Here is a 26560-nt window from a genome sequence, read left to right as displayed (position 1 = left end):
CTATTATATTAATAATCATTCCTAAGGTCCATTTTGAGTTTTGACCCCTGCTGAACACAGATTTTTTTCTTTTGCAGAGTAGCAGTGAGTCTGAGCCTGCCAAGGTACCAGCTTCTTATGAACAGACTGGTGAGCTGTCTGCAAAGCTTAAATGATGTGCGATTTATAAGATTAATTCATGTGTGTATTAAACATTGTCCTTATTGACTGAGTGAGTAACAGCAATAGTAAAATCCCCTTCAGTCTCCGAAGAGTTAATTAATGAAGCTTGGACCATAAATGATACTTTATTTTTCATGAACTACAGCTACTGTCGAGTAAAGCAGGGAGACAGTGATGGTTTAGACCTGCTTTTTACTGCTCCTTTTTTTCCTTTAAATAATGTTGACTGGTGGGTTCATAGAGTACAAACACTTTACTCTCTCAATATTTAGACATTCAGTTAGACAAATGAACTCAGCAGCTCAGAGAGTGTATACAAATTGCCTACTCTGTATATACCTCATTTACTTACTGATAAAACACAGAATTGCTGAGGTTCCCCTCAACCTAGTTCATCCTACCCCTTGTCAGAACATGTATGAAAAGAGGTCTGGCCAAGCTTTTCCTTAGTTGTAATCCTAGAGCAATTCACACTAAATCCATGATTTACACTGATTAATATACTGAGGGCTTGCTAATCCTAATCATTGTCTCTGTGGGACATTTTTGTATATCTGGCATGGCACTCTCTTCTCTTAATAGACCTGAATGGAGCCTGGATGCTCATCATCAGCTATTTGAGAAACTGAAAGTACTTTACCTAAAATCATAAAAGCCTGTCCAGACTGGGGCTCATCTGGCAGTGATGGTGACTCCAGAGTTAACATTCTGATCCAGCATGTTTACTCATTTGGGAATGTCCTAGTATTCACCCCTCTGTTTTATTGATATAGATCCTGCTGGAATTACCTTCCCAGTTCTTAAGGGGATCAATAGCTGCAATAGAAATGCCAGACTGCAGGATACTCAGCTCAGAGCAACATATCATTGATCAAAACAATACACATCTTCCATCTTCACTGTTTGGGTGTCTCATAAAGAAGCCAGTTTAAAGGTTTCTGAGCACCAAGGGGACTGCTTGTTTCTGTAGGATGTGTAGCTATTGCATATTCCTACATAAAGCTTTCAGTCTCGTCTCCAGGCTGATCTCTCCAGCTGTAAAAAGTTACACTTCCTAGCCTTTTCACTACCACCAGGCTTCCAGAAAACACCTAATAGCACTGCAACATTTTATTTTCTTGAATATTCATAATCAATTGTAAAAGCTACAACATGATACTTCAACGAGAGGACTTGGTTAACAATGTAAAAAACCTTTAGCAGGGCCACTGCCAGCATGCATACTTTGCAGGCAGGACAGTTGAAGCCCAAGAAGTGAAACATCATGCCAGGGTCAAACAACAGAGTCAGAAAGGCAACTTAGATCTCCTGGTAGTATCCTGCTCTAACCAATAGTCATACAGTCTTTTCTTCAAAGGAATGATTCAGGATTCTTCTAATACCATATGCCATGCCTCCTGTCTTCTGCTTTAAATGGCCTGTCTTTACATAGAAATGCAAGTAGTAACACAACCTACCCTTGCTGCAATGGTTACTTCAACAATGAGACGTGTGAAAACTGAGTAATGAACCTGACCTGATACCAAACAGGCATACCACAACTCTCTTTGCAGATGGACAGTGAGATCTGCAATATATATACACACACAYATATATATATAGGTACTATAGGTATATGTATATAGGTTCCTACATATATATATATATATAGGTACCATGTTTGTGTGCATGCATGCCTCACCCAGTTATTAACCACACCTCCAGCTGTGGACCCTAACTTTAGAGTTTAAAATTATCTGAGCAAAGGCCACGCCAGGACTTATTTTCAGTCTAGCATCAATAACTGGTCTGTCTGCATAGCCCTTGGCAGAATGACTCACATGTGTTCTACCTTTGCTCTGGGCTGACTGGACACCCTTTAGCTCCAGACCAACAGCACCATGCTCATGTAATATTGTCAGCTCTAGGAGAGCATAGTGCCTTTAGACTTGAGAGACTTGGAGTGAGCAGAAGTTGACCTGCAAAATAATGTGCATATCTACCATGATCAATCTAAAACAGCATCCAGTAAAGGCCATTTCAGCATGGACTTGAGGAGGATGGAAGGAATTAGCTGAACGTTATTCATGTAGCGCATCTTACTATGCTGAGGCTTTGATTCAACTAGGTGATCACATCAYATAAAAGCCGTTGCAACCATGGCCCACCAGGTCTGTCTCATATGGGAGAGAAAAAGTCCCATGATGGAGAAAGTAATGGAAACATTCCCATCATCAATCATGCTTAACACTGGAGAGGACAGTAAAATGGGAGAGAGAGTGTATGAGTGAATCCAAACTGAAAGGTCTATGCACGTAGTCTAAGAACAGCATGAAGATGACAGCTATTAAAGCTGTGGAATCAAACTGAAGAGCTAGACTTAACTGGAGAAAGATGGATTTTCTCATCCACCCTCCCAAGTCATCTTTAAAGTGACTTCAGGGAGGGCTTAGGATCCCCAGTGGTTGCAGTAAAGGCCCCAGATATCATTCAGAGAGTCCCAGTTTTCATTCAAGTGCCTCACAGATTATCCACAAGTCCTCATGTTTCCAGTATAACTCAGCAATCTCTCTCTCCTGCCCTTTCTGTCTCCTTGGTCTTTTCATCTGATCTCAAACCTAGCTATTTTGTAGAGCACCCGCAGAGAGAGATGAGATAGCCCTGCAAGCACTGCCAAACCTACACAGGCTGGTAAAGCAAAGAGACCCAATCAGACTAGCTAGATGATGTCCCAGGCATAGAACATGAACTACAGTCCAATAAGCAACTGCAGTGATGTACATGTTGGTTCAGAGCACCCATCCATAACTAACAGAGTATCTTGTACCTTGACAGTATCAAAAATAGTACTTCCTCTACCCAGCTTATATTTTATTTTATCCTTAAGAGTACATCCATTTGTCAAAGATGAGGAAAAGGACTACAGGACAACTCAGAACTCAACAGCAGAGAACAAGCAAAAGAGATTACCTCACGTTTTCAGAGATTTCAAACATTATTTTGACTTTTAGAAATGAGATTTTGATAAGGTTTCAGTATGTTTGTCCTGCATAAACTTTTCATTTCAAAATGTTCTACAGATTGCTCTGATTCTTCTCTACATTTTTGTCTCCATTAAACATTTCTAAACTTTGACATTAAGTTTCCTGTTCTGTTTACCAATCAAGTTTGTAGCCACAAACTTGTGAACCTTGTTTAACTGCTTTGGGCTGCACAGTGATGGGTTCCCATTACCATTTAGAGTACTCTGGAGTAATTTCTGATGTTGAAATGAATATAAATGACCTTTCTCTCTGCATCAGGGCATGTGATCAAGTTAACCCATCTTTGCAAGTTCCTACCTGTGAGCTGAGCCACTGTAACCACCCAACTGCAGAATCTTAGCCTGTGACAAATGTACAGTATGATTTATTTTAACCCTTCTTCACTATAGACCAGGCTATTACAATTATCTCATACTTACTGGGCTGAATAGGCATATTCTTTGCTAAGAGTAGTAACACAGCTTCTCTTCTGAGCCCAAGTGCTTTCTGGGGAGCACAGAGAGCATTATGCTGGAATGCACCTAGGACATCTCTACTTTGGCAATGCTCTGAAGCAAGCATATACTCAGAAGAAAGTGTAAGAATGTAGTATCATGGCAAAATATGCACTCATGGAAGGATTTTCTCAAACACCAGAGATTTCTTTTCTGAATCTGACTGTCAAAGTCCAATTGAATCATGTGGACCAAAGTTTGGGTTAAGATCTATATTACACCTCTGTGGCCAGGCTAGCACTCTTCCTACTCCATGGCCTTGCTTGGTACATCTGCTAGATGGCTTTAGCTTATCTGAAGTTATCCACACTGCTAAATGAAGCTGAGTGGGATTCCAGACCATGCAGATGCCCTGTAGTGGAGGCAGCAGGAACTCCAGCTCTCCCTCTGGCAGGTCCCARGTTGCATCCACATAGTTGGAAACAGGATGAAAGGCAGATTTTGATCCAGATACCTCTCAAAATGCAGCACAAACAGATCCTGTATCACCTGAATGTTTTGTTTTTGGTCACAGACCCAGACTGGTATGGAGACTGTCTCTATTTAAAAATACCATGGGAGCCTGGGTTTCTCCATACTGTCATGATGGCTGCCATGCCTGTACAAAGCAATATCTCCATCAAAGGAAACCATAGGCCTTGCTCCAGACAACACGTAGAGCAGCAGTTGGAGAAGAGAATCCATGCACACAATAATGACAGTATAGATGCAGACAAGAACTTGTGGTACAACCCTGCCTCCTTGTACTTTGATTAATGGTGCCATGTGCCAGGAAAGCACTGGAAAGTGTTAAGATGGAAAGCAGTGTAACAAAAAATATGCTTTCAGAGAAGAAAGTTACCCAAGAGCAGAATGAGAACTCCTTGGAAATCTGGATCGCAATTTCAGTACTGTCATCTGATGTCCAAACCTGCTGTATGTCAAAGTCCAGTTAGCAAAGATACAGCAGTGCCCACATGTCTGTGACTCCTGGAGAAGGAGAGGAAGGCAGGAGTGACTTAGGACACGATAGCATTTGCTGGCAGCTTCACTTAGAGGTGTTAAAAAAGGCTTTAAATTGCACTCCAAGGGGGAAGTATGTGACATCCCACTCCTGTTCCCAAGACAGAAGTGGAAAGGAAGATTAGACTACCTAGAAAGAAACTAGGACCTTCATGGAAAATGCTAGTTAAAAACTCATACACTAGGAGCAGCAAGAAGATGGCAGGGGAGGTGGAGAGGGCCATGGGGCTATTCAGAATGAGAATGTCTCCTTGTCCAAAGAAGCTAGCTGGGCTGCAGAGAGAACACAGTGAGCCTCTTAAGGTGCTGGGTCTTATATCATTGCAAAACCTGCCTGGTAATGTGCCTGCTTTGCACCAGAGCCATAGATCAAACATAAATGTAAAGTTCCATGAGTGAGGCACTTTCCTTTCCTGAGCAAACAAGTATCAGCTCACATGGTGCTTTCTCCACATGATGTTTAAAACCTAGTAGATCATTTAAAGTCTTTTACTGAAACAATGAGAGTTGGGACAGCCCACAGGTGCCAGACAAGCTTTTAAATATAGGTATTTAAAAGAAATGCAAGAATTTTACAAAAATGAGGTATTTGTAGCTTTCCAGATCATCACATCTCACAATAACTTCTTGACTTCCCTTACATACTATACACATGTGCAATTCTATGATAGATCAACACCGACTACATGTAAAAATCAAGGGGAGTATGTGTTATTCAGGTAACATCAGTGAGACATCAGAAAAAAGGAATGTAAAGGAAAAAGCTAGTTACAACTTTAACTCTGGAGATTTTACCATCTCTTCACTTCAGTAAGAAGGAAAAAAAAAAGCAGACAATAAAGGACGGCAGTCCCACAAAGGGAAAAGTTTCTCCAAAGTAGAAACTTCCATACAGGCCATATAGCATTTTTGCAAGTTTCTTGTCTATTGTCAAAATTCTGCTTTCAGTGAAATCAGCATATACCTAAAGTGATAAATATATAGCATGAATCTATGCCAGTGAACACAAAAGCAAAATCTGGGAGAAAATGGTGTGGTCGTTGTGTTAAAACTGCTACATCTCAATACAAAGTCAGCAGTATATTGGATGGCCAAGCACAACACAAGAGTAAACTTTTAAGTGTAATTTTATAATGAGGAAAGCTGTTAAATGATACCTGGCCAGTGCCTTACTGTGGCTGAAATCAGATTTCCTTTAAAATCATAAAAGACTCAGTCTTCCAAGAAGAAAATGTCTGCATTAAATCTGCAAGGCAGAATTGTCAACACACAGGTACAGCCAGCTATGTTGTCAGTTCTGGGCAGGAGCAACTGGAATGGAAATATAGCACAGATCTTAAAATAACTGCCTTGTCCAAGGCTCATTGGGTGTACGCTCATTTAGATGGGATCCTGATAGGCTGTCCAGCGTGCTGACTGTGTCTCGGTTGTGAAGTGTCACTGCAAGTGGAGAGATGCTCCATCATAGAAATAATTCCCTGTACCAGAATGAGTTGAACTCATGGCCAGGCACTTGGCTTCCAGATTTGCATTCCTATACATCACTCTCTGCTTTGACTTTTATGTTTGTGTGTCTATTTTCTACTCTGCTCATGATAACCCAATAGAAAGCAAAACTAAAGCACTTCCACCAAATGAAATCAAATTAAATATTTCAGGAAAGTTGTTCCTGACTTCTGGGAGCTTAAGAGAAAACCCTGATGACAGGGTGCAGCCATATTTTCAGCTTTTTTCTTACAATTATGCTCAGAAGACTCATGTCTCTTTCCTTGTCTTTCCTATAGCCTCTTTTGTTTTTCTTAYCTACACTCGAAAGAAAAAAAAATAGCCTAAACCAAAAGCTAACAAGTATATCTTACCACTTTCAATAAACCCAGGTATTAAAAGACCTGGTAGTGCTTAAAATCTAGCTGCTGCTTTAAGTAGCATATTCTTCATGTCACCATTGCAGTAGTTTTCATCTCCCTCTCTCCAGGTTAGACACCAGCAACATAAATTGTACTTTTGAAAGATTATCAGTGGCTTTGGAGAGAAGAAGAAATTAGAGAGAAGTAGAAATTAAAGAAGGTTCCAGGAGGCAATAAAACATTCACACAAAATGTCTTGTAAGACCAAAACGAATAAAGGGAAAGAAACTATATGGGGGCAGTAGGGGGAGAGGTACTTACACTCTTCTTCCATAACAACTATTTTAGTTTCTGAGGCTGGTAAGACTTGTGGTGCTTTCGTTGTTCCTGGAGAAATTAAGGTAAGAAAGTAGTGAACAAAATATCTAGTCTGACCTAAGGGTGGGCTTAGCTATTGCAGGGAGGAGGATGAGAGCTGCTTGGTGGCACAGGCTGGAGAAGCTATGGACATGTTAGTACTGGTTAGAATATACTTATTTGGATAATCACGTAAAAGAGGCAGATAAATGAGTGTTCCTGTAGGAGATGGCACAGTGCAGGTCAGTTCCCTTGCTATAAAAAGATTCATGCCATCAGGATCTCTGTTGTGATAAACGTGGAAATGGCTCAGGATATGTAGCTCAGGATTCACCAGGCAAGATAGGGAGTTAAATGGTGGGATGTTCTCTTAACCTTGATGGCCATGAGAATGCAAAGATGGGATCATGGAACATAATAATGACCAAAATATGAAGGTGAGTTTAGAAAAAGATGGGATCATCTGATGAACCTCTACCTGCTTCTCCTGTTCTTCAATATAAACTAATGCTTTATATAAAATAGATAAAGGTCATGGCCCAAGGCAATACAGGAGTCTTGAACACATAGTGCTTTCCTCTTTATAAATCAGGATACTAGAGAAGTCCAATATTCACCAGCTCTATGCAAACTGGCTGTTAGCAACAGCCCGTTCTGAATCAAAGCCCCTCATGACTATCCAAAGGTATAAAATTGTCCAAGGAGAGAGCACTGGCAGCCCATGCTGTGTGTGCAGTGTGACCAGGGCCATCATATACCCTTTCAAAGACAGGGAAGGGAGCACCAAGAACTGGTAAATTAAAAGAGGAAGAATTAAAAAGGGGGGAAAAAAAAGAAAAGAAAAGCTTGATTTTCCATAGGTGTTTAGCAAAGACAGGGAGAAGGGGATAGGAAGATGGGGTTCAACTAAGGGAAAATCTAGAAATTTTATGAGGAAAAAAGAGTCTAAAGTAATCACATCTCAAATGTTCCCTCATTCCCACTTGCAGTGTCAGTATTAACTACTCAATAGAGGATTGGAAAGTGATTTGCCTCAAAATAATGAAACTATGAAAACAGCATCAAAGTACAATATTACAGTTTTACAGAAAATAAGCTAATGGGTTTGGATGATGGACACTTTCTCAGTGATGACTGGTGGCTGCATTTTGGCTGCTCTCTTTTTAAAGAAATCTCTTTTCACTGTAGTGTTCTCAGTGATCTGCAACAGAGTTGCAAGACTGAAATAGTCTTCTGAAACTGATATGAACCAAGAACTGGTAGTGGAATGGAGCAAAGAGTACTTTGCAAAGGCAATGCTGCCTCATAGGGCTGAGAAGTTGTTAYCAACAGAGACTGAACCTCAGATGTTCACCTCCATGTGCCTGAGCATCTCATTTGTGAACTCCTCCTCTGCTAGCCAGGGCTCAAGGGGGCTCAGGAGCCTCCATCTCTGACCTCTGCACTCTTGAAGGGGAAGAGTATGTCAGGCTGAATGGGCTCCTCCCTTTCCACAATACTCATCTCAAGCTTCACAAGCTTAAGCAGCTTTGACCACTTTTTGTAATGCCATCTCCCTTCAGAGGCATCCAGAGATTTCCCCAAACTTTGAACCTCTGAGTCACAAGATGCGGTGTTAACTTAGGGCCTTTTCTCAGGCCTGGATTCAGTATCAGAGCAAAATTACAATGTTTCCAATAGTACTGCTGTCAGGTCACAAAGTGTATTTACAGCAGAAGGTCCTACAGCATCAGTCTCAGGCAGTCTGCCCAGGAGAGGTAGATATGCTAGGTTCAGGGACAGGACAGTAAGGAGCAGCAGCAGCTGGAGGGAGCTTCAGTGGAAGAGGGGAAGCCTCCAAGGGGAGACCAGCTCTTGCTTCAACTCCAGTTCATTGTTATGGACTCCTAGTTCTTTACAGATCAGTATGTTGAGACTTAGTCTGAATAAGATCACCGCTATGGAGCCCAGAGAATAATGCAGGCAGGGACAGAAGGATGAATGCTTGTGGATTCAAAGAGAAGTACATAGGAGTTTTCTACTGGAAGATATCATAGAAGAAGGGAACTTGCATGAGTGAGGTGAGGAAAACTATCTGGCTCATAAGAAGGCCTAACAGTAAAGACAGCATGGAAGGAAACAGGGAGACTCCAGGGGAAGAAGTGTGCAGACACACATGAAAGATGCCTGGCTCTAGGGAGCTCCAAAGAGCAGCAACAGAGGAGTGCAAAGGAGGGGACAGAGTGGCAGAAACCTAAGGCAATCACTGTAACTTCCCTTTGCAAGGAACTACAACTAGTATTCAGTTGCAAATGCTTGCTGTGCTGCTAGGTGACCTGCAAACAGCAGCAAAGGTGTGCATGCAGCCAAAGGCAGATTTACAAGGCAGCTTAGAGAACGGATTAATCAAGATAAAGCCACAGTGGAACAAACCACGCAATCTTCTGTCTATTGAATCTGCAGTGCTTTGCAGCCTGTGGCTCCTTTTAGGCAAAGATACAGGCCAGATGTTTGGATCCCTTCATTCATTTACTAGTTTCAACGCATTGGTGGGCAGCTCAGATGCGTCCTCATACTACCCAAGACCTACCTGAGTGAGAGCAACCACCTGCTCCTGTCCTTGCTGGATAGCAAACCTCCATGTGGAGGAAGAGTTATGCACTACCAAATGCAACCACTATTTGTACATGCAGGAAGAAGTAGTATGAAGTCGCAGTGGCCCGACCTGTGTTTTCCTGGTACCAATAGCAGCATGCAGGAGCACTGTTCAATCAGATACAATTTATTTTGTGAAAAAGTATTGCTAATGATAAGGAAGGACAAGAAGAGGACATAGACAGAGCTCTTTTGCAGACATGCACTGCTCATGCATACCTCATGGGGGATTTTGCACAGGCAGCTCTCAAAGGAAAGGAATAGTTTACACTGCAATTGGACAGGCAGAGCATGAGACAGTAAAAAGGAGGGGCTCTGCCTCAGTTAGCTAACTCTGGATATGTTTTCTATAACACCTGGAAAAAAAAAAAAAAAACACATAGCAGAGCTTTAGGGTTAACTTCATAGACAGAAGATTTGAACTTGGATTGCCTTTCACCTCCGGAGCCCTTTGCAAGCAGACGTAGCACTGGCCATTTACAGGCTGACTAACTGAAGGTTGTGTGACAATCCACCTTTATAAAGTAAAGATTCAGGACTGCAAACACTGCTGAGGCAGAGGTTAATAGAGAAATAAAATAGCAGAACAAAGCTACCTTCCTTCATATATAACTAATGCTAATAAAAGCACAGCGACAGAGAAACTGGGTCACACCAAAGGGCTGCTAGCACAGAGCCCAGGCTCCCTCAATGGCCTGTTGTGAATGGTGGGAGAAAGAGCTTAGGAAATAGGATTTATACAGAATCATCCCTCCCTGAGTTGCACCCTCCAATCTTCTGGCAATCACTTTAGGGAATTTCTGAGCTGGAGGGTGCACCCAAACCATCACATTAAGCAATATAATTGTAATGCCCAAGATAATAAAACCACCTAACCTCAGACTCAATCCACTGAGCTCTAAGAGATGGAGCACACATTCTAGGATGAAAACCAGAAGCAACTTCACTCATCACAAAGCTATCGCTTTATGGCTTAATTTTTTTGTCTTCTGGTGAGCGTTGCTTCTCAGAGGTTCTTTTAAAAGTAAGAAAACATCAAACCCACCAGCTTTCTTTCCTCCTTCCCCCCTTTAAAAGGTACATAGCCTGCCAGTTTATTTGAAATGTAAATCAACCACATTGCCTGTGACAGATAACAAAGATAAACATTTATGCTAAGCTGCATTTTTCTTATCTCCTAAGATTATTTTACTTGATATACTGAAAGCATGAAACAAAATTCAAGATGGATCATGTGCAAAACCTCCTGTTTTCTGTTTGAATGGCAGACAGCTTGAGACATTTGCTGATTTCTAACTTACCACTTTTCACATTCAGGCTGCCTTTTGCGGTGTCTTTCCCTAAAACGTTCTCTGCTTCGCAGCTGTACTCCCCAGCATCTTCCAGCTTCACCTTGTTGAACTGCAGTCTGGAAATCTTTCTGTTGAAAAGTACAGCAGATATTTCTTATTCAATTGCTAACCACCTTCATGAACTGATAACCATTCCTGACCCTGATATGTTGCCTGGTAGGTCACCCCATCTTGAGCAGATGGACGGTCTGACCTTGCAAGCTGAATAGGCTCAAGCCTAGTCAGGATTTGGATGAGACCCTTCAGAGGAATCACAATTACTGTGATTTCCTAAGGGATTTCTCCCTCTGAGTCAGGACTGAACCACACTGTTCTTAGCCTGATGCTAAAGTTTGGTCTGCTACCTAATCTCATTCTATAACAGGCCACATGCAGAAAGTCAGAAAGTCTCATGGGGATTTTGAACCCAGGAATTTCAGCACCCCAGAACACAGACTTTCTGCTATGTACAAAGGTAACTTTCTGCTATGTACAAAGTGATGAACAGCAGGCTCTGCCTGCAAGAAGGAGATGTGGAAATGAGCCATGTATTCTGCACCTTTCTCTGCAAGAGTAAAAGCAGTCTATCAGCTGTGGGGTTCCTCACCAGCAGCATTTTTCAGTGTAGTACATTTGAATGTAAACACATGCTTTGGTCATGTGAGGGAGGAGGAATTCAGCATTTTCCAGTATGCAAATCAAAGCCYCATGGCTTGACCTAGACAGCTAGTTTGTAGCTTTATCCAGGTCAGTGATAGAGCACTTTGACTCCCCCAAATACGCACACTCCAGTGCAGTACAAACATGTGGGAGCTGAAATCCATATAATCACCTTATTGATATTGGCCAGAAGTACCTGGAAACAGCAGAAGAGATTATACATGAAGACTGCCCATGTCACCTTTCAAGCTGTGCTGCATGCTTAATGAGAATGGAAGCAGTTTTGTGGCAGAACAGTTCAGATGTTAAAAGGAAAAAAGACTGTTAGTTTTCCCATAGGATAGGATTGATGTCTCATTCTCTGGGATGTCTTTCTGATTAATAGGCAAAAATATTTTGTTAACTAATTCAATGCTTTGGGAGCCTTCAGCACATAGCAGCAGTCACTCATGAAACCATAGTGGGACTGCTATCCTGTATTCTCCTCTGGAGAGACTATCTTTCTCCACTCTCTATCCCAAGCTGTTGTCTCAGGTCTGTGTCACACATCACTGCATTTAGAGTCTTGGGAACACTGACAGCTGTAGCAAAGGTCTCAGTGCCTAAATCACTGAAGGCAAATAAATTTCCTTTTATGTGGAAAATAATCATTAGCTTTGGAAATATTTCCAATGTTACATGTATCATCTGAAAAAGATTTGTGCAAAGATGTGCAAAGCATCATCCACCAATCCATAGGAAGTCCTTCACAGGAACACATTGACATTTTTTAACATCCTAACATGCTGCTTCTACTGAGGGCCAGGGTGCAAGGATACAGCATGAATATCTCACTGGTTATATTAGTAAATTAAAAGCACTTGATGAGGACTTGGTACAGCTTCCAGGACACAGGCACTGCCCTGTTTTACAAGATGTGGTCAAGTGCTCAGTTGCACAAGTTTAGGCCCCATATGGCATAATTTTTAAATGAATGCTGACAGTGTGCAGAGATCTCTTAAAGCCCTCTAATCCTAGGTTTCCACTATTCTGCTATGCAAAGCCAGTTATTTTGGACAAGTTCAAATATGAGTGCCTAAATAAGCAGGCTGATTCACAGAGGTACAAAGCTTCCTTGATTTCTAACACCRTAAGTGTCTCTGCTTTTTCTTGTTTTGGAAGGTCACCTGCGACAGTACTGAGCATGGTGGTTCTTGTCGYTGTGATGCCTAGGAGTCGAGTAGCACCCAAGAGACAGCAAAGCATTTAACAGCCTCCAGATCCTGTTGCTGCCCGGTGACAGTTGGGTGCTGCACCTTAGTAAGAAGGTGTTAGAGAGACCTGACGAAGGTAGTTTACACTGTTAGGTTAGAGCAACTGAGTCCAGGATCATGTTCCTCTCCCCTTCTGCAAAGATGGGTGTAGTAATGCTTGGCAGATGGGCAAGATAGGCTCCTAGTACTACTGTATATGACCCCAACAAGACTGATCCCAGGAAAGCCATTAGTTTCTCTGAACTGTCTTAACTCTTATTAACAGAATATGCCATCTGTTTTCTAAATCACTGCTATGCTATACTAGTTGCTAGAGCTGCAAGGCATAACCAATGAGTAAGGCAATATGCACTGAAAGCAGCAAGACATGGGTTCCTGGGCAGCTTTGAAGAGGTAGCCTATAACTCAGAGTCTTCCAGAAAGCACCACCCTTGCACACTGTTGTGCTCAGACATCTGATAGTGCAGAACTGAAAGTGTTAATGAACACATTGCCTTCATCTTCTGGAGGACAGATATTCTAATGATTATTGGCCACCTCATAATCTCATATGCACAGCACGCTTCACCATGTGCAGTATCTGAAAAAATCCACTATAGCATTAGAATATCACCTATGTACGTGACCTTTTACAGACAAAAGCTTTTAAGTCCCAAAGGTACAAATTAGCAAGTTATTACTGACACAAAAGGCTAAAGAAAGGGGGCATGCTTAACAGTTTCATCTCCAAGAACAGAATGAGAGACATTTGATCTTTTACCTGGAACTAGGGGAAAATGTAAGCAGGATGAAAAAGTAATGCTCTTACTTATAGAATGTCAACGTCAAGGTGAAACCAAAGAAGAGGTTTATTTTGTTTTAATGCACAAGACTGTCACACTATCAGAACAGCCTGTTTTTATTTTCTATCATAGTTTGTGAAATTCTCCTAGACTTTTTTTTTTAGCAAGAATCCCTTGAAAAAATCAAGCTTTTTTTTTTTTTTCCCCCTTGCTTTTCATAAACTTTGCCAGATCAGTGTAGTTCCTCCTGGTCTCAATACTGTGCTATATTATATCAGGTCACAGATTTGGGTCAGAGAGATGAAGGATATAGAGGAAGATGAGTTTTGATACAGAGCACAGCCACAGTAATGGGAATTTCCCTATTTCAGATAGCACTGAAACAGCCAGACAAATACCTTGTTTCACAGCATTAGTTATGCACATTTTAATTCACACAGATAATGCCTATGCACTAGAAGATGACAGGTCTACGTCTGGTTCTAAATTACTACCTTAAGGTTTAGTCTGGAGAAGAGAAGACCGAGGGGAGAATCTTATGAATGTGTTTAAATATCTGAAGGCAAGGTGCAAAGAGGATGAGGCCAGACTGCTCAGTGGTGACAAGTTACAGGACAAGAGACAACAGGCACAAACTGAAACACAAGAAGTTCCATCTGAATCTGAGGAAAAACTTCTTTACTGTGAGGGTAACAGAGCACTGGAACAGGTTGTCCATAGAGATTGTGGGGTTTCCTTTGGAGATACTCAAAACTTTCCCAGACGCAATCCTGTGCAATGTGCTCTAGGTAACCCTACCTGAGGAGAGGAGTTAGACTAGATGATCTCCAGAGGTCCCTTCCAACCTCAGCCATTCTGTGTGATTCTGTGAAGTGCATCTGAAATACTTCAAAACTGCTTAGGAAACTGATATTTCAATTTATTCCCCCTGCTGTCCCCACAGGCAGATACTATGTTTGTTTAAGGGCTGATGTATGTTCTTAAAGTAGTATCAAGCAGTAGCATTATGAGGAGCGTAAGAGTTTTGTATCAGGTTTCCTGCTGCTCTTCTGAACAGTGTGTTTCTTTGGGGACACTAACACTTGGGAAAGTCCTGCCTTGTGTGTTCACAAGAGTGCCTGGCTGTCAGACAATGCCGTTCTTCCAGAGGAAGGCACTGCCCCAGGCTGTTTGTTCAGTGAAAGGGCCAGGGTCACTGACAGAKCCCATCATTTCACTGTAGTGCAATTCTGTTGGCATTTCTTTACTCCAGGGGAAAATCTGCCTTATTGTATTTTCTGACCCTCAGCCCATAAGACTCAGCCACGCACTAACTATCTCCTGTGGTGCCAGTGGAGAAGTAAGCCATGGTGAATATGTTTTCTGCAACCTCTGGAGAATAAGATTCACAAGGAGACCTTCAGCCTGGCCAGAAGAAGCTCCTCCAAAATACCTTCCCAGTCAAGAGCAAGAACAGTTTGTGGTGATGAGTATATCACTGTCTGCAGAGCAATCTCCAGACTACAATGGAAAAAGAGAGACAAGACCTACACAAAGATCCTGGCATATTCTGGCCCAGAAGGGTGGCCTAATCTGCTATAATTTAGGCATCTCAAAGTTAAATGTCTAAATCTAAGCTCAGGCCCTGAGGCCTCGTGTATAGCTGGAGGAAAGAAACAGGCATTTCATCTCAGTCCAGGAGGAACTTTTCATGACAGGACTGATGTTCTCATCAGCACTTTCGTCAAGTCTGAGTCATTTTTCTCCTCTTCCCACTTCCAAAGGGAAATAAGAGGAAACAAGACCTCCTCCCCAAATCATATCCTCTCAAAGCCATTCATCTCAGAGTGGGTGAGCAGGAAAGCAGCTGCCACTCACTGCTTCAGAAATACCTCCATTTCACTGAGTCATCAGTGAGTTCAACTATTTTAGCATCTTTCAAGACAAAAATAACTCTAGGATTATTTTAAGACTATTATTATCTGGAAATATTTTATTAGTCTTCTAAAAATAGGGGAGCTAATATATAAAGAATAAAGAAATCAAGGAATTAGCTAAAGAGGAGAATTTGAAGACTAGACTATATGGCTCCCTAAATTGGCTATGAAGATCATTGTATATATTAAACATACTTGAGATCCTAGGAAAAGGAAATTCCCAAACATAACCTCTGCAAAGGACACACTGAATAAACTGCTGTGGTTACACATTAACTCCATCCTCTATGTCTGAACAGAGAGCCAACACCAATATTGCAGAGAGTAGAAAGGCCAGCACTGCAGCATATGTAATGTTTTCACTCTCACCAAAGATTTGTTTGGTGTCTATGTGTTGTTCTGGCACTCTGCAGGATGATGAGTTTGTCCTGAGAGAGCAGGTTAACGATGAAGATTCAGAATAGCCAGTTCTTTAGTTTACGGTCAAGTACTGTCAGACAACTGTCAGAGATTAAGCAGCACCATCACCTCAGTGCCTGGGCCCTGGAGAACACATTCCCCTTCCCCAGCATGCAGTGGGATAAATCAAGCAGAAGAGATAATTTCAACACAAAGCACAGAGTAGGGATGGCCATGAGAAATCACCTCTATCAGGAAGGGGGAAAGTCGCAGCCACGAGCATCCTCTCTCTGTATAGCAAGACAGGAACCACCCCAGATTCTTCCCTACTCTTCAGTTATGGAGTAACACAACAGAAATGGGCAAGCTGGCAATGCCTTGAAGCAACACATAGCTGTGTGGCCCTGCTTTGGCTGCTATGAACTCCAGGGCTTGAGCTGGCTAGTTCATGATTAGCTACTTAAACAGTAAATGGGAAAGAAAGAAAAGAAAAAAAAACCTMTCTCAATCACAGTAATTGAATAACAGAGGAAAGAATAAGGTTCAGATTTTTCTGCTCAGTCACTATCCCTTCTGTGTGGGTGAAGTCCTCATTTCTCCTCCTCTTACACCATTATCTGCCCCACTCAGTGTTTGGCCTGCTGGAACAGTATGAGAAGCAGGTATGGAAGACAGCTAATGTCCTTGTGGGTGCCCATGACGGGACCAAGCATCCCCTGACCCCCCTCTTCCTTCTCTCTCCTACTCCTGTCCCCCCTCATTAAAGTACTGTTCTAACCCGAAAAGCAGATTTGCTCAGCAGTGCTGTTCTCTCTCTGTGCCCAGTCTTGGAATGGGCTGATTTTAAAAGGAAGGCTCAACCAGCCCTCACTCTGCATAGCTGACACTGATGCTGGTCTGAAAGCAAGAGGTAGAGTCCTGGGTCATGTAGTGTCAACAAAAGGGGAGAAGATCAATAAGTACATTCCAAAGAGTAGAGTGACTTATGCAACCCTCCTCCATCCTCAAATTCTGCCCTTGGCTGCATCTCAGAATTGCCATGGATATTCCTGTGATGAGAAGGTGTGGAACAACAGAGGAAGTGCAAGGCAACTGCATACCATTTTCCAGAGTGGACTTGTGGCCAGTCTGTTGAGAGGCAAACCTCTGCATGCTGCTGTCCTCTGAGCCTGTGAAGTCTGTGGCAACTGCCAAAGTGTGAAATCAATAAATGCGCAATGGCTGAGTTTTGGGTTTCAGGCTGATGCACAGACCTGTTGTCAGAGCAGGTTCCCTTGTGCTACTTCTCCAGGAATTCAAGGCAATTGATTCATTCCATGAACATTTCGAAGGATTTTGCTCAAATCCCAATGCCAGGATTTGAATAGCTTTTCAAAATTGAAGATCTTGGAGTAGTATTATGAAGCAGGCTCATCAGAGGTTCTGTCTCTGTTTATTGTATCTCATAGCAGCATGTCAGGATGCTTCCCAGAGCCAGAGGCCTCACAGTACCCAACATGGAAAAGATACTTCTCTGTCTCCAAAAGTAGATGATCTAAATATGGATGGAAGTTGTATCATGATATATTCCATATATCACGGAAGCTGACAGGATGGACAAATCAGAGGCAGGAACAAAACTTTAGATATTGAGAGAAGGGGTGAAGAAGGCTAGGAAGAACCTCAAAGGCAAAATCAAGTACTTTAAAAAGAATTGGAGAAGGAAAAAAGGGAAATACCATGCTAAAAGCAGTGGGCTGTGGGGAACCTGTGTGGAGCAGCACTGGAACAGAGATGAGCAGAACCAGGCTGCAAATATTCAGATTAGAGAAAAGCGTTTATGTGAAAAGATACAGAAGGTCATGGGAAAGGCTTGACACCTTCCAGAGGGCAGAGAGTCATCCCTCCAAAATCTCTGCAAAAGATATCGCCATATTATTACACAGGGTTGTGCAAGTGATTTAGTTACAGTTCTGAGGCTCTTTTTCTGAGTGCAAAGTTTTGAGGATGCAATTCAAGTCATTCTTTTTTCCTGAGTCTTTTTTTTTCTGCAGTTGGTAAGTGTGTGTTACAGATCCTTGCTTGTGTCTGATCCTTGAAATGTAGGGGGACTTGGTAACTTTTGAATGTAAGTATGCAATGCACTGTCCCAGATGAACTGCCTGCACATCTCAGCCCTGGCCCTAGCCCTCCTCCCCTAAGTGCTAGGTAAAGCATTTTAAGTTAAACTGTAATGAATGCGATTTTAGCCCATCTCTCAACTAGACTGCTTCAAGCTAATCTGTGACATTTTGCAGCTACAGTAGGCTAAGGTCTGTAGGGGGGAGGAAATGTCTTTTATTTGACCATCTAACGTCACTGGAAAAAAAAAACAGACAAAATTTTGGGCATATAAACCTCCTTCCATGGCTAAGTTTGCATGCACCATCAGTTCAAGCAGCTTAGTGTCTGGCCATAACTTGTTAGACACTCTAACTCAGTTGTGTTTGCTCAAATGCGCATTCCCTGAATCTCTACCTTTGGTGAGCCCCAGCTTGCAAGCTTTGTGGGTTGTTCTAGCTCAAGACCCATGTGGCTGTGCTTTCAGTTCTCAAGTTCCCTGGTTCAGTCCCAAGTGCACTGGCCAAAATGATGTCCATCATCTCCTTAAAAATAAACAAACAAAGGAGATGCTGTCTTCCACACCCCCATCCAAAAAAGTGCATTCAGTAGCTAAAACCAAACCCCAAATACTGGAGACTTATAATGACATCGTGAGAGTTAGCAAGACAGAAGCTCCCCTGGTGATTATAACAACACCGGTGCTTGAGAAGAGTCTTAGCTTCAAGGCATCTGGAATTGGCCTTGCAAGATCTATTGCCAAGTGAGCTTTTTCCTTTGTTTAAAAATGTCAGCCTGAAGACCCCTGCCAGAGTGGTGCTATAGCCTGCTTGGGTTCACCCTGGCTCCCACAAGGCTTCAACAGTTCTTGGCCTCTCCTTGTCTCCAGGCTTAATTAGGAAATCATTTATCTTTATTGGCATTCTCTTTCCCCTGCTGCTTTGGCATTATTATTTTTTGTCTTCATTCCGAAGCAGTGAGCTGTACAAGGAAGACCACAGCCCCATTCTTTGTGGGTGGGGAATAATCTAGTGCAGGGAGCTCTGCATGGAAGACCCAGCAATGAATCTACCCCAACTGGCATTGCCTGAGGGACTACTGTACAGAAACAGGAGAGGAGGGCATCCGTTGGCTTCTCTTACAGGCTAACAATAGGGATTCCTGGTGATACTGAAAGTAGGGCAGTACTCCCAAGGGAGATTATATGGTCAGCCTGTCCCAAACTGAACTGCCAACCCTTTTCAATCTAATGATATGCCTACTTCATCATCTCAGTGATCTCCCTCAGTTAAAAAACATTCCAAGAGAAGTGGCTGTAAAGAAAGCCAAAGCTAGAAGACCACCAGTCCCTTGGACCCTCTCTGACTTCAGTTGACAATCCACATGTCTAAGGGCTGAGCATTGAACAAGTAAAAACCTATGGCASGGTAGGTTCCCTACACTTTGGCAAACAGAAACTCCCTGAATCTTTCCATCAGTCAGAGACTCAAAATTCAGCACTTCTTGGGACCCACCAGCCCAGATCGGATCTCAGCTGCCCTCAGCAGAAAACAGTATCTCTCTGGCAGCTGAGAGGAAGAGTTGCTCATTTTACTGTGCTTTCACTGCTGTGTATATTTCTTTCTGGATAATTTCTCTAGGTCTCCAACAACAGTGTTTTATTTAAATTGAGCTGGAGATAAAACTCCAGCCAATAATTTTTTCCCTCTTAAAGAGAAGTTTCCTTTCTGCGCAAGCCAGGCTTGCCCCAGCCTGTTCCTAATTACAAAGGGAACGTGCAGTTCAGAAAGGAGGAATCAGAAATTTTCCCCTCCCTCCAGCAAATAGTAATTGAAAAAAATGACTGCCTTGCCTTGCATGGGAAGTTGTGCAGGTAAGTTTGAAAAAAGAGAAAATATGATTGATGGAAAACCTGAAGAGCTGATACGGACTTAACTGATCCTCTCCTCCTTACAATATACACTTCCCTTATTTTCAAAGAGACCTCSAATTCTAGGAAGTCCAATGGGATCAGACAAAAGTATCGATCATATCAGGGCAAAAAGGGACTTCATTTGCCCTTTTTAGCCATAGTTTTCAAGTGTTTTTTAAAATATACAGGCAGTCTCCATTTTACAGGAAAGAAACTGAGGCACAGAGAACTAGAGTCACAGATTTCAGCTGCATGCTTCTTGTCCCTTATCCTAGTCCTCTGCATTTTGCCTAACAACTTCAGGCTGCAAACAGAGTTGGATTCAGACCTGTGCCCGCTTTGTTGAGGACTGACAGGTCAAGGGAAACACTGTGGACAACACCTCTACATCCTAGCAGGGCTCATTCTGCCTGGCACAAGCAGGCAACTCTAACAGGTCTTTGGATCAAACTTTTAAATAAATAATCTTGTGGACCTAAGCAGGTGCTGTAGAGCCTGTGATGCTTTTTCCTGGATGTGCTTTCCCAGTCAAAGTCCATCGCCAATATCCAGCCTCAGTTCCAGCCCTTTGGAAACTTCACTTTATTCAGAACAGAGGATTATCTGGAGATCAATGTTATCTCTAAGTGAAGCCAGGTACATAAACCCTGTTACTCTTGAATTAATCATCATCTAGTAAGACCGTCTTCCCAAGCTTGATAGTTTAGGATGCCTCTCATTTGCTGGGGTCCTCTCCTAACTTGCTGGAGTTCCTCCAGTAACAGTCCTGCTAGCTGCTTAACAGAGATACGCAAAGTTGCTCCATTGGCCCTCAGCTTGCATTAGCACAGAGCAATTTTTAATCTGTCTTTTTGCTTGCAGCCAAGTCCAGAAGGAGGCAGTTCAGATCTCAGTAAGCACTCTGCCCTCAAAGTATTTTCAAGTAGTGAGACCTAGCAAACTCTGTGGACAGCCGAAAGCTAAGAATCCAGACTGGGTGCTTAAGGACCATTACTCATCCAGATCTGCCTAGAGAAGTGGTCCTGCACTATGAGCTGCTCAACAATGGGCAAAAGCTTACCATCTCAGGGCAAAGGACTAGCTGGACAGCTGCTTGAGCCCAGGTTCAGTGACCAGGCCTCTGCTCTGCACAGGCAACCTGCCTGTTTAATAGTATGATTTAACAGAAGTAGAGAGAAGAGGCAGTGATGGAAAGCAATTCTAGGGAGGGCAGATAAACAGGGGACACTTTGGGGCTAATGCCTTTGTTGCTAAGATGGCCTCAGATAAGGGAGGAGATAGGTCCTCAGCATTCTTTAAAATGTTTATCCTTGGGCTTATTTTGCCAGCAGGAAGCACTTCTAGCACACAACATGTTTTTGGCCTGTCACTAGTGGGCTGTGAGCCAACATGTTGCTGTGGAAACTAGTAAATGCAAAATTATGACTTGACAGCAATGTCCTGAGGAAAGAGAACCAACCTTCTTCCATATGTTTGTGTCCCTGCTCCAGGGATTTTGTGTCCCCTCTCTAACCCAGCCACGCTGTGGGTGGGATGCCATACTGTTACAGCTTAATATTGGACAGGAGGTGCCCTAGAAGCAAGGAAGAGACTGTGAGCTCAAGCACCATAGCACAGCAATGCTACAAGAGTTGCAGGCAAGAGGCAGGATCACTCCCCAGGGAGGTTTCCCGGGTGCTTGATTCATAGTTGATTGCTTTCAGGATCCAAAAGAGACTACACTGTAAGGCATCTTGCAGAGACCCTAGTGATAGCAAACTCGGAGACCCACATGCTACCTCCCTGCAGCAATGCAGCATCTGCACAAGATGGTTCTGCAGGTTTTCCATACCAGGCTGCAGCAGGTGATACAGATACCTCCTTCAGGGCATCCTTGCTTCAATTGCTCATTGGCAAAGCAGAATCAAGTTAGACTAGGGTCATGACATTAACAAGGGCCACAGAGATACTTTGGAGAACAAAGCAAAGAGGTAGAGACATTTCTGCCCTCTCTCTGTTGTCTGTGAGCCTAGACAGCCTTTCCCGAGCAGATAGCATCCACTACCTACAGTTCAGTCATCATGGCTCTCCTGATGTTTTTAGCCTAAACTTCTTACCAATAACCTCTCTGTCTTGTGGCAAAACTGCCACTAATCCTTCTGCACTTATTACAAAGGAGGATAACCATTTTGAGGGTGGCATTGAAATGAAAACCAACTCCATTCTCCGTAACAAGAAGAGATGAGCTTTTTTTCACACATCCAGCCGTAACATATGTTAGCAAAGAATTAGTTTTAAGATTGCCAAGGGAACAGACAGTTGCAAGCTGTTTTTGTAATTGGCTAGGTGAAGATATATGAATTTAAGCATAGTCACAACTGTGTAATAATTTTAGAATATAACATATGTAAGTATTTGGTCCTGAAAGATATCAATTTAAATCAATTTTCAGTGAGACCCTCTCTTGTCTGCTTCCTGTCTCTGGTAAGATCTCTGCAGCTATATCCCACTCCCTAAGTAGTTATTCGATTTTGCAGCATTATACATGAAGAAACTGTTAAGGAAAATATTTGCCTTTGAGTACTTTCATTTACTTGCCATCTCAGATAAGTTGCTGCTTCCAGCTATGGCAGTCTAGTCATCAAGCTTCCCAAATGAACAACAGTTTATTGATACAACTAACTTTCTCAACCATTTTTCTAAAGTAAACTATTTCACTAAAGGTGGAGATGTTGTCTCTAAAGCATAGAGACTGAAGTGGCTCTTCAGGATGCAGATATAATGATATCTGTTAAATGAGGAGAGTCACAGCCTACAAACTTGATGTCTGTCCTGGGCCCTCATTGCACCCCTCTGTCTACCCACTGTATGGGAAACTGGGTTTGGCAGCTCTGGAGAAGCAGTGCTTGGATCTCTCTGTCTTATGAGTACACTAAACAGCCTGCTTTTGACCTGTGACTTCAAGAAAGCATTTCAGAAGAATTTAGCAGTGACTCAGAAAGTTAAGCACCACCTCTGGCAACACAGGAACTTTGTGGGCCATGACCCCCAGGACCCAGGCATTCAGCATTAATTACCAGTTATCCATGCTCTCTATGTAGCATACTTACTTTCCATTCCCATATTTGATCCGGATGTCTTTACTCTTCTTCAGCTCCTTGCCATCTTTAAACCATTTGTAGGAGGGCTGAGGGTTGCCAGCAGTTGCCTCACATTTCAGTGAAATCTTTTCACCAACGTGAACATTTGGGCTCTTCAGTTTCTTCAGTTTGGGAGGGACAGCTACAAAGAGAGAAATGAGACAATGTGAAACCTGCCTCTTTCAGAGGCTGTATACTGGCACTGTGAGCCCACTGAGCCCCTTCCCTTGAAAAACTTGTGGGCTGTCCCTACAGCCAAGCAAATGCTGGGCAACAGTGAGAGTAGGTCTGCTCAGCTACCCTAGGTCTTACCGGCATAGGCAGAGAAGGAGCACAGAGTCAGAAACATCTGAGCAGGGAAAGGAGGGAGGCCCAAGGGTCTGGCTTGCTCTTTTATCTGCAGCACATTGCCAGACTCGGCTGCTCAGCAGCTCTCCTTGTGCAGGCAGGCCCTGTGCATCTCCTGCTAAAGCAGGGTTTTGCTCTGCTCTCTGGAGCTCTCAAGCTAGGCTGGAACTAGAACTGCTGGAGCTCAGGCTCTCTGGAGATGAATTTTTTTCTCCATCCTGGCATTGCTGCCTATGATTATCAGCATCTCCTTTACCTCTTTCACTGCTGATGGACATGCTGCCAATCCCACAGCCCCCACCAATCACAGCCAGAGCATTTTGCTACAGAGAGAGAATAGACAGGCCACGGGAAGTTGTTCTCTCTCCTTCCAGCTCTACGCGCTGTGGATGCTCCTCTGTGTGCCTATACGAGCCAGGCACTCACTCTATACCACCTCACGCTGCTGAGAGGACTGAAACATCCTCAGGGAGGAAAAGCTGCTAAGACAGAAGGTCATCAGTGTGGCAGTGTGAGCAGCAAAGTGGCAGCCACCCACAGGGGTTAAATGAAATGAAAACCTACATGTGTAAGGATGAGGAAGGAGAGACAGCAATTCTTTGGGTCACAGTTAGAAATGTGAAAGAATAAAGCCCTTTAAAGCCCTTTCCCTTTAGGTCTTAGGAACACCAACGACTGTCAGACCATCAGTCCTTCTAGTCTGAAACATGGCAGATGACCTTTCCTGTTTGTTTCAGAGAGATGGTTTTACCATGCACCTGGAACATCAAGCAGAAGTGAGCGAGACTGCTTATCAATCCCTGCCAGGCTTTCTAATATATCTGACATGCAAAGATCAGGCTTGCAATTTTTTGTTCAACTGACAGATCTGCATTCTTCCAGTTCCCCTTTTCATGCTCAGATCTGACCTTAAAAAAAAGAAAAAAAGAAAAAAAAGAAAAGAAAAAAAAAAGAAAATAGTAAGTTCCAGGTTTTGCTTAAAGAATATTGGTTATAATGATTTCCACTTGTCTAAAATGTCTTACAGATAAAGTATTTCCTCCTCCTAATACGCACTGGTTGTCTTTTAATTGCTTTGTGTATTCTGATCTTGTGATATGGACAGCAATAAAAGGAGGAGAAACGGCATGAGTTTCATTAGCGCAATCACTATTTTATAGACCTTTGTATTTCTCCTCTCATTCTTCTTGCCAAGCTAAATAATTGTAGGTTGGTTTTATTTAAAGACTGTTTTCACTGAAGGTGATCTTACACAAAAGAAATAAAAAAAAAGCATAGCAATCATCAGGCAAATGCTCACTTGGCAGGAAATTCTAACAACTCTCGTATTCCTTTGTTTTATGTGTGAGGGGATCAAAAGCTAAATTGTTCTTAATCAAAAAAATGTAAACACGGACAGAAATGAAACAGTTCAGGGTAACAGTAATTAGCAAACGGCAAACTTAGAGCCTTCTGTGATCAGGAGATGAGACGTGCTCAGCAGTGCCTGAGAGGGTAACACGGCAGATCTGGTCCTCAGCACCCCTGATCTTCATCTGGCTCTAAGCTACACTACTAGCAACTACTGAATGGGGCTGGAGCCTGCTGACAAAGGCTACAGAGAAGGCAGAATTACTGAATGCCTTCTTTGCTTCAGCCTTCACTGCTAAGGGCAGCCCTCAAGAATCCAAGGCTACAGCCTGGATGTGAGCGAGAAAGTCCAGAGAAGGGAAGACTTTCCTTTGGTTGAGGAGGATGGGATTAGAGATCTTCTGGGCAAGTTTGACATCCACAAATCCATGGGCCCAGATGGGATGCACCCACGGGTACTGAGGGAGCTGGCAGATGTTGTTGACAGGTCGCTCTCCATCAACTTTGAAAGGTCCTGGAGAACTGGAGAGGTGCCTGAGGACTGGAAGAAAGCCAGTGTCACCCCAGTCCTCAAAAAGGGCAAGAAGGAGGACCCAGGCAACTATAGGCCAGTCAGCCTCACCTCCATCCCTGGAAAGAGGATGCAACAGCTCATTCTGGATGTCATCTCCAGGCATATGGAGAAAAAGAAGGTGATCAGGAGTAGCCAGAAGGGATTCACCACGGGGAAATCCTGCTTAACCAATCTGAYAGCCTTCTAYGATGGAATGACTGGCTGGTTAGATGARGGGAGAGCAGTGGACRTTGTGTACCTTGACTTCAGCAAGGCTTTTGACATTGTCTCCCATAACATCCTCCTAGATAAGCTCAGGAAGTGTGGGTTAGATGAGTGGACAGTGAGGTGGATTGAGAACTGGCTGAAAGGCAGAGCTCAGAGGGTTGTCCTCAGTGGTGTGGAGTCCAGTAGGAGGCCTGTGGCTAGCGGCATCCCCCAGAGCTCAGTACTGGGCCCCATCCTGTTCAACTTCTTCATCAATGACCTAGATGAGGGGACAGAGTGCCTCCTCAGCAAGTTTGCTGATGATACCAACCTGGGAGGAGTGGCTGACACAACAGAGGCCTGTGCTGCCATTCAGAAAGACCTGGGCAGGCTGGAGATGTGAGTGGAGAGGAACCTCCTGAGGTTCAACAAGGGCAAGTGCAAAGTCCTGTACCTGGGGAGAAATAACCCTAGGCATCAGTACAAGCTGGGGGCTGACCTGCTGGAGAGCAGCCCTGCAGAGAAGGACTTGGGAGTGCTGGTGGATGACAAGTTGACCAGGAGGCAGCAATGTGCCCTATTGGCCAAGAAGGCCAATGGTGTCCTTGGGTGCATTAGGAAGAATGTTGCCAGCAGGTCGAGGGAGGTGATCCTGCCCCTCTACTCAGCCCTGGGGAGGCTTCATCTTGAGGCCTGCATCCAGTTTTGGGCTCCCCCGTACACGAGAGACATGGAGCTACTGGAGAGAGTCCAGCATAGGGCTACAAAGATGATCAGAGGGCTGGAGCACCTGCCCCATGAGGAACGGCTGCAAGAGCTGGTCCTGTTCAGCCTGGGGAAGAGAAGACTGAGGGGGGATCTTGTCAAAGTGTATAAGTACCTGAAGGGAGGGTGTCAAGGGGATGGGGACAAACTCTTTTCAGTTGTCTCATGTGACAGAACAAGAGATAATGGGCAAAAACTGAACCACAGAAAGTTCCGCCTGAACGTGAGGAGGAATTTCTTCACTGTGACAGTGACAGAGCACTGGACCAGGTTGCCCRAAGAGGTTGTGGAGTCTCCTTCTCTGGAGATGTTCAAAGCCCTCCTGGCTGCAACCCTGTCTAACATGCTGTAGGTGACCCTGCTTGAG

The 26560-nt window shown here is 43.3% G+C and overlaps 1 protein-coding gene across 1 annotated transcript in view; it reads right to left on the bottom strand.

Moving 5' to 3' along the window:
• Positions 1–26560, bottom strand: part of NRG2 (neuregulin 2) — a 94594-nt gene that overhangs the window by 42077 nt on the left and 25957 nt on the right. Inside the window, exons 2-4 of the mRNA XM_085307750.1 lie at positions 22941–23112; positions 10821–10939; positions 6850–6915 (exon numbers count right to left, since the gene is read on the bottom strand). Of these exons, the coding sequence (XP_085163876.1) occupies positions 6850–6915; positions 10821–10939; positions 22941–23112 (357 nt within the window). The remainder of the gene's footprint in view (positions 1–6849; positions 6916–10820; positions 10940–22940; positions 23113–26560) is intronic.

Source organism: Rhea americana, unplaced genomic scaffold, assembly GCF_003343005.1.
Source record: "Rhea americana isolate MKP2758 unplaced genomic scaffold, rheAme1 scaffold_262, whole genome shotgun sequence".
NCBI lineage: Eukaryota > Metazoa > Chordata > Aves > Rheiformes > Rheidae > Rhea > Rhea americana.
The sequence above is the reverse complement of the archived record's forward strand: the minus strand, read 5'-3'. Positions and strand labels throughout refer to the sequence as shown.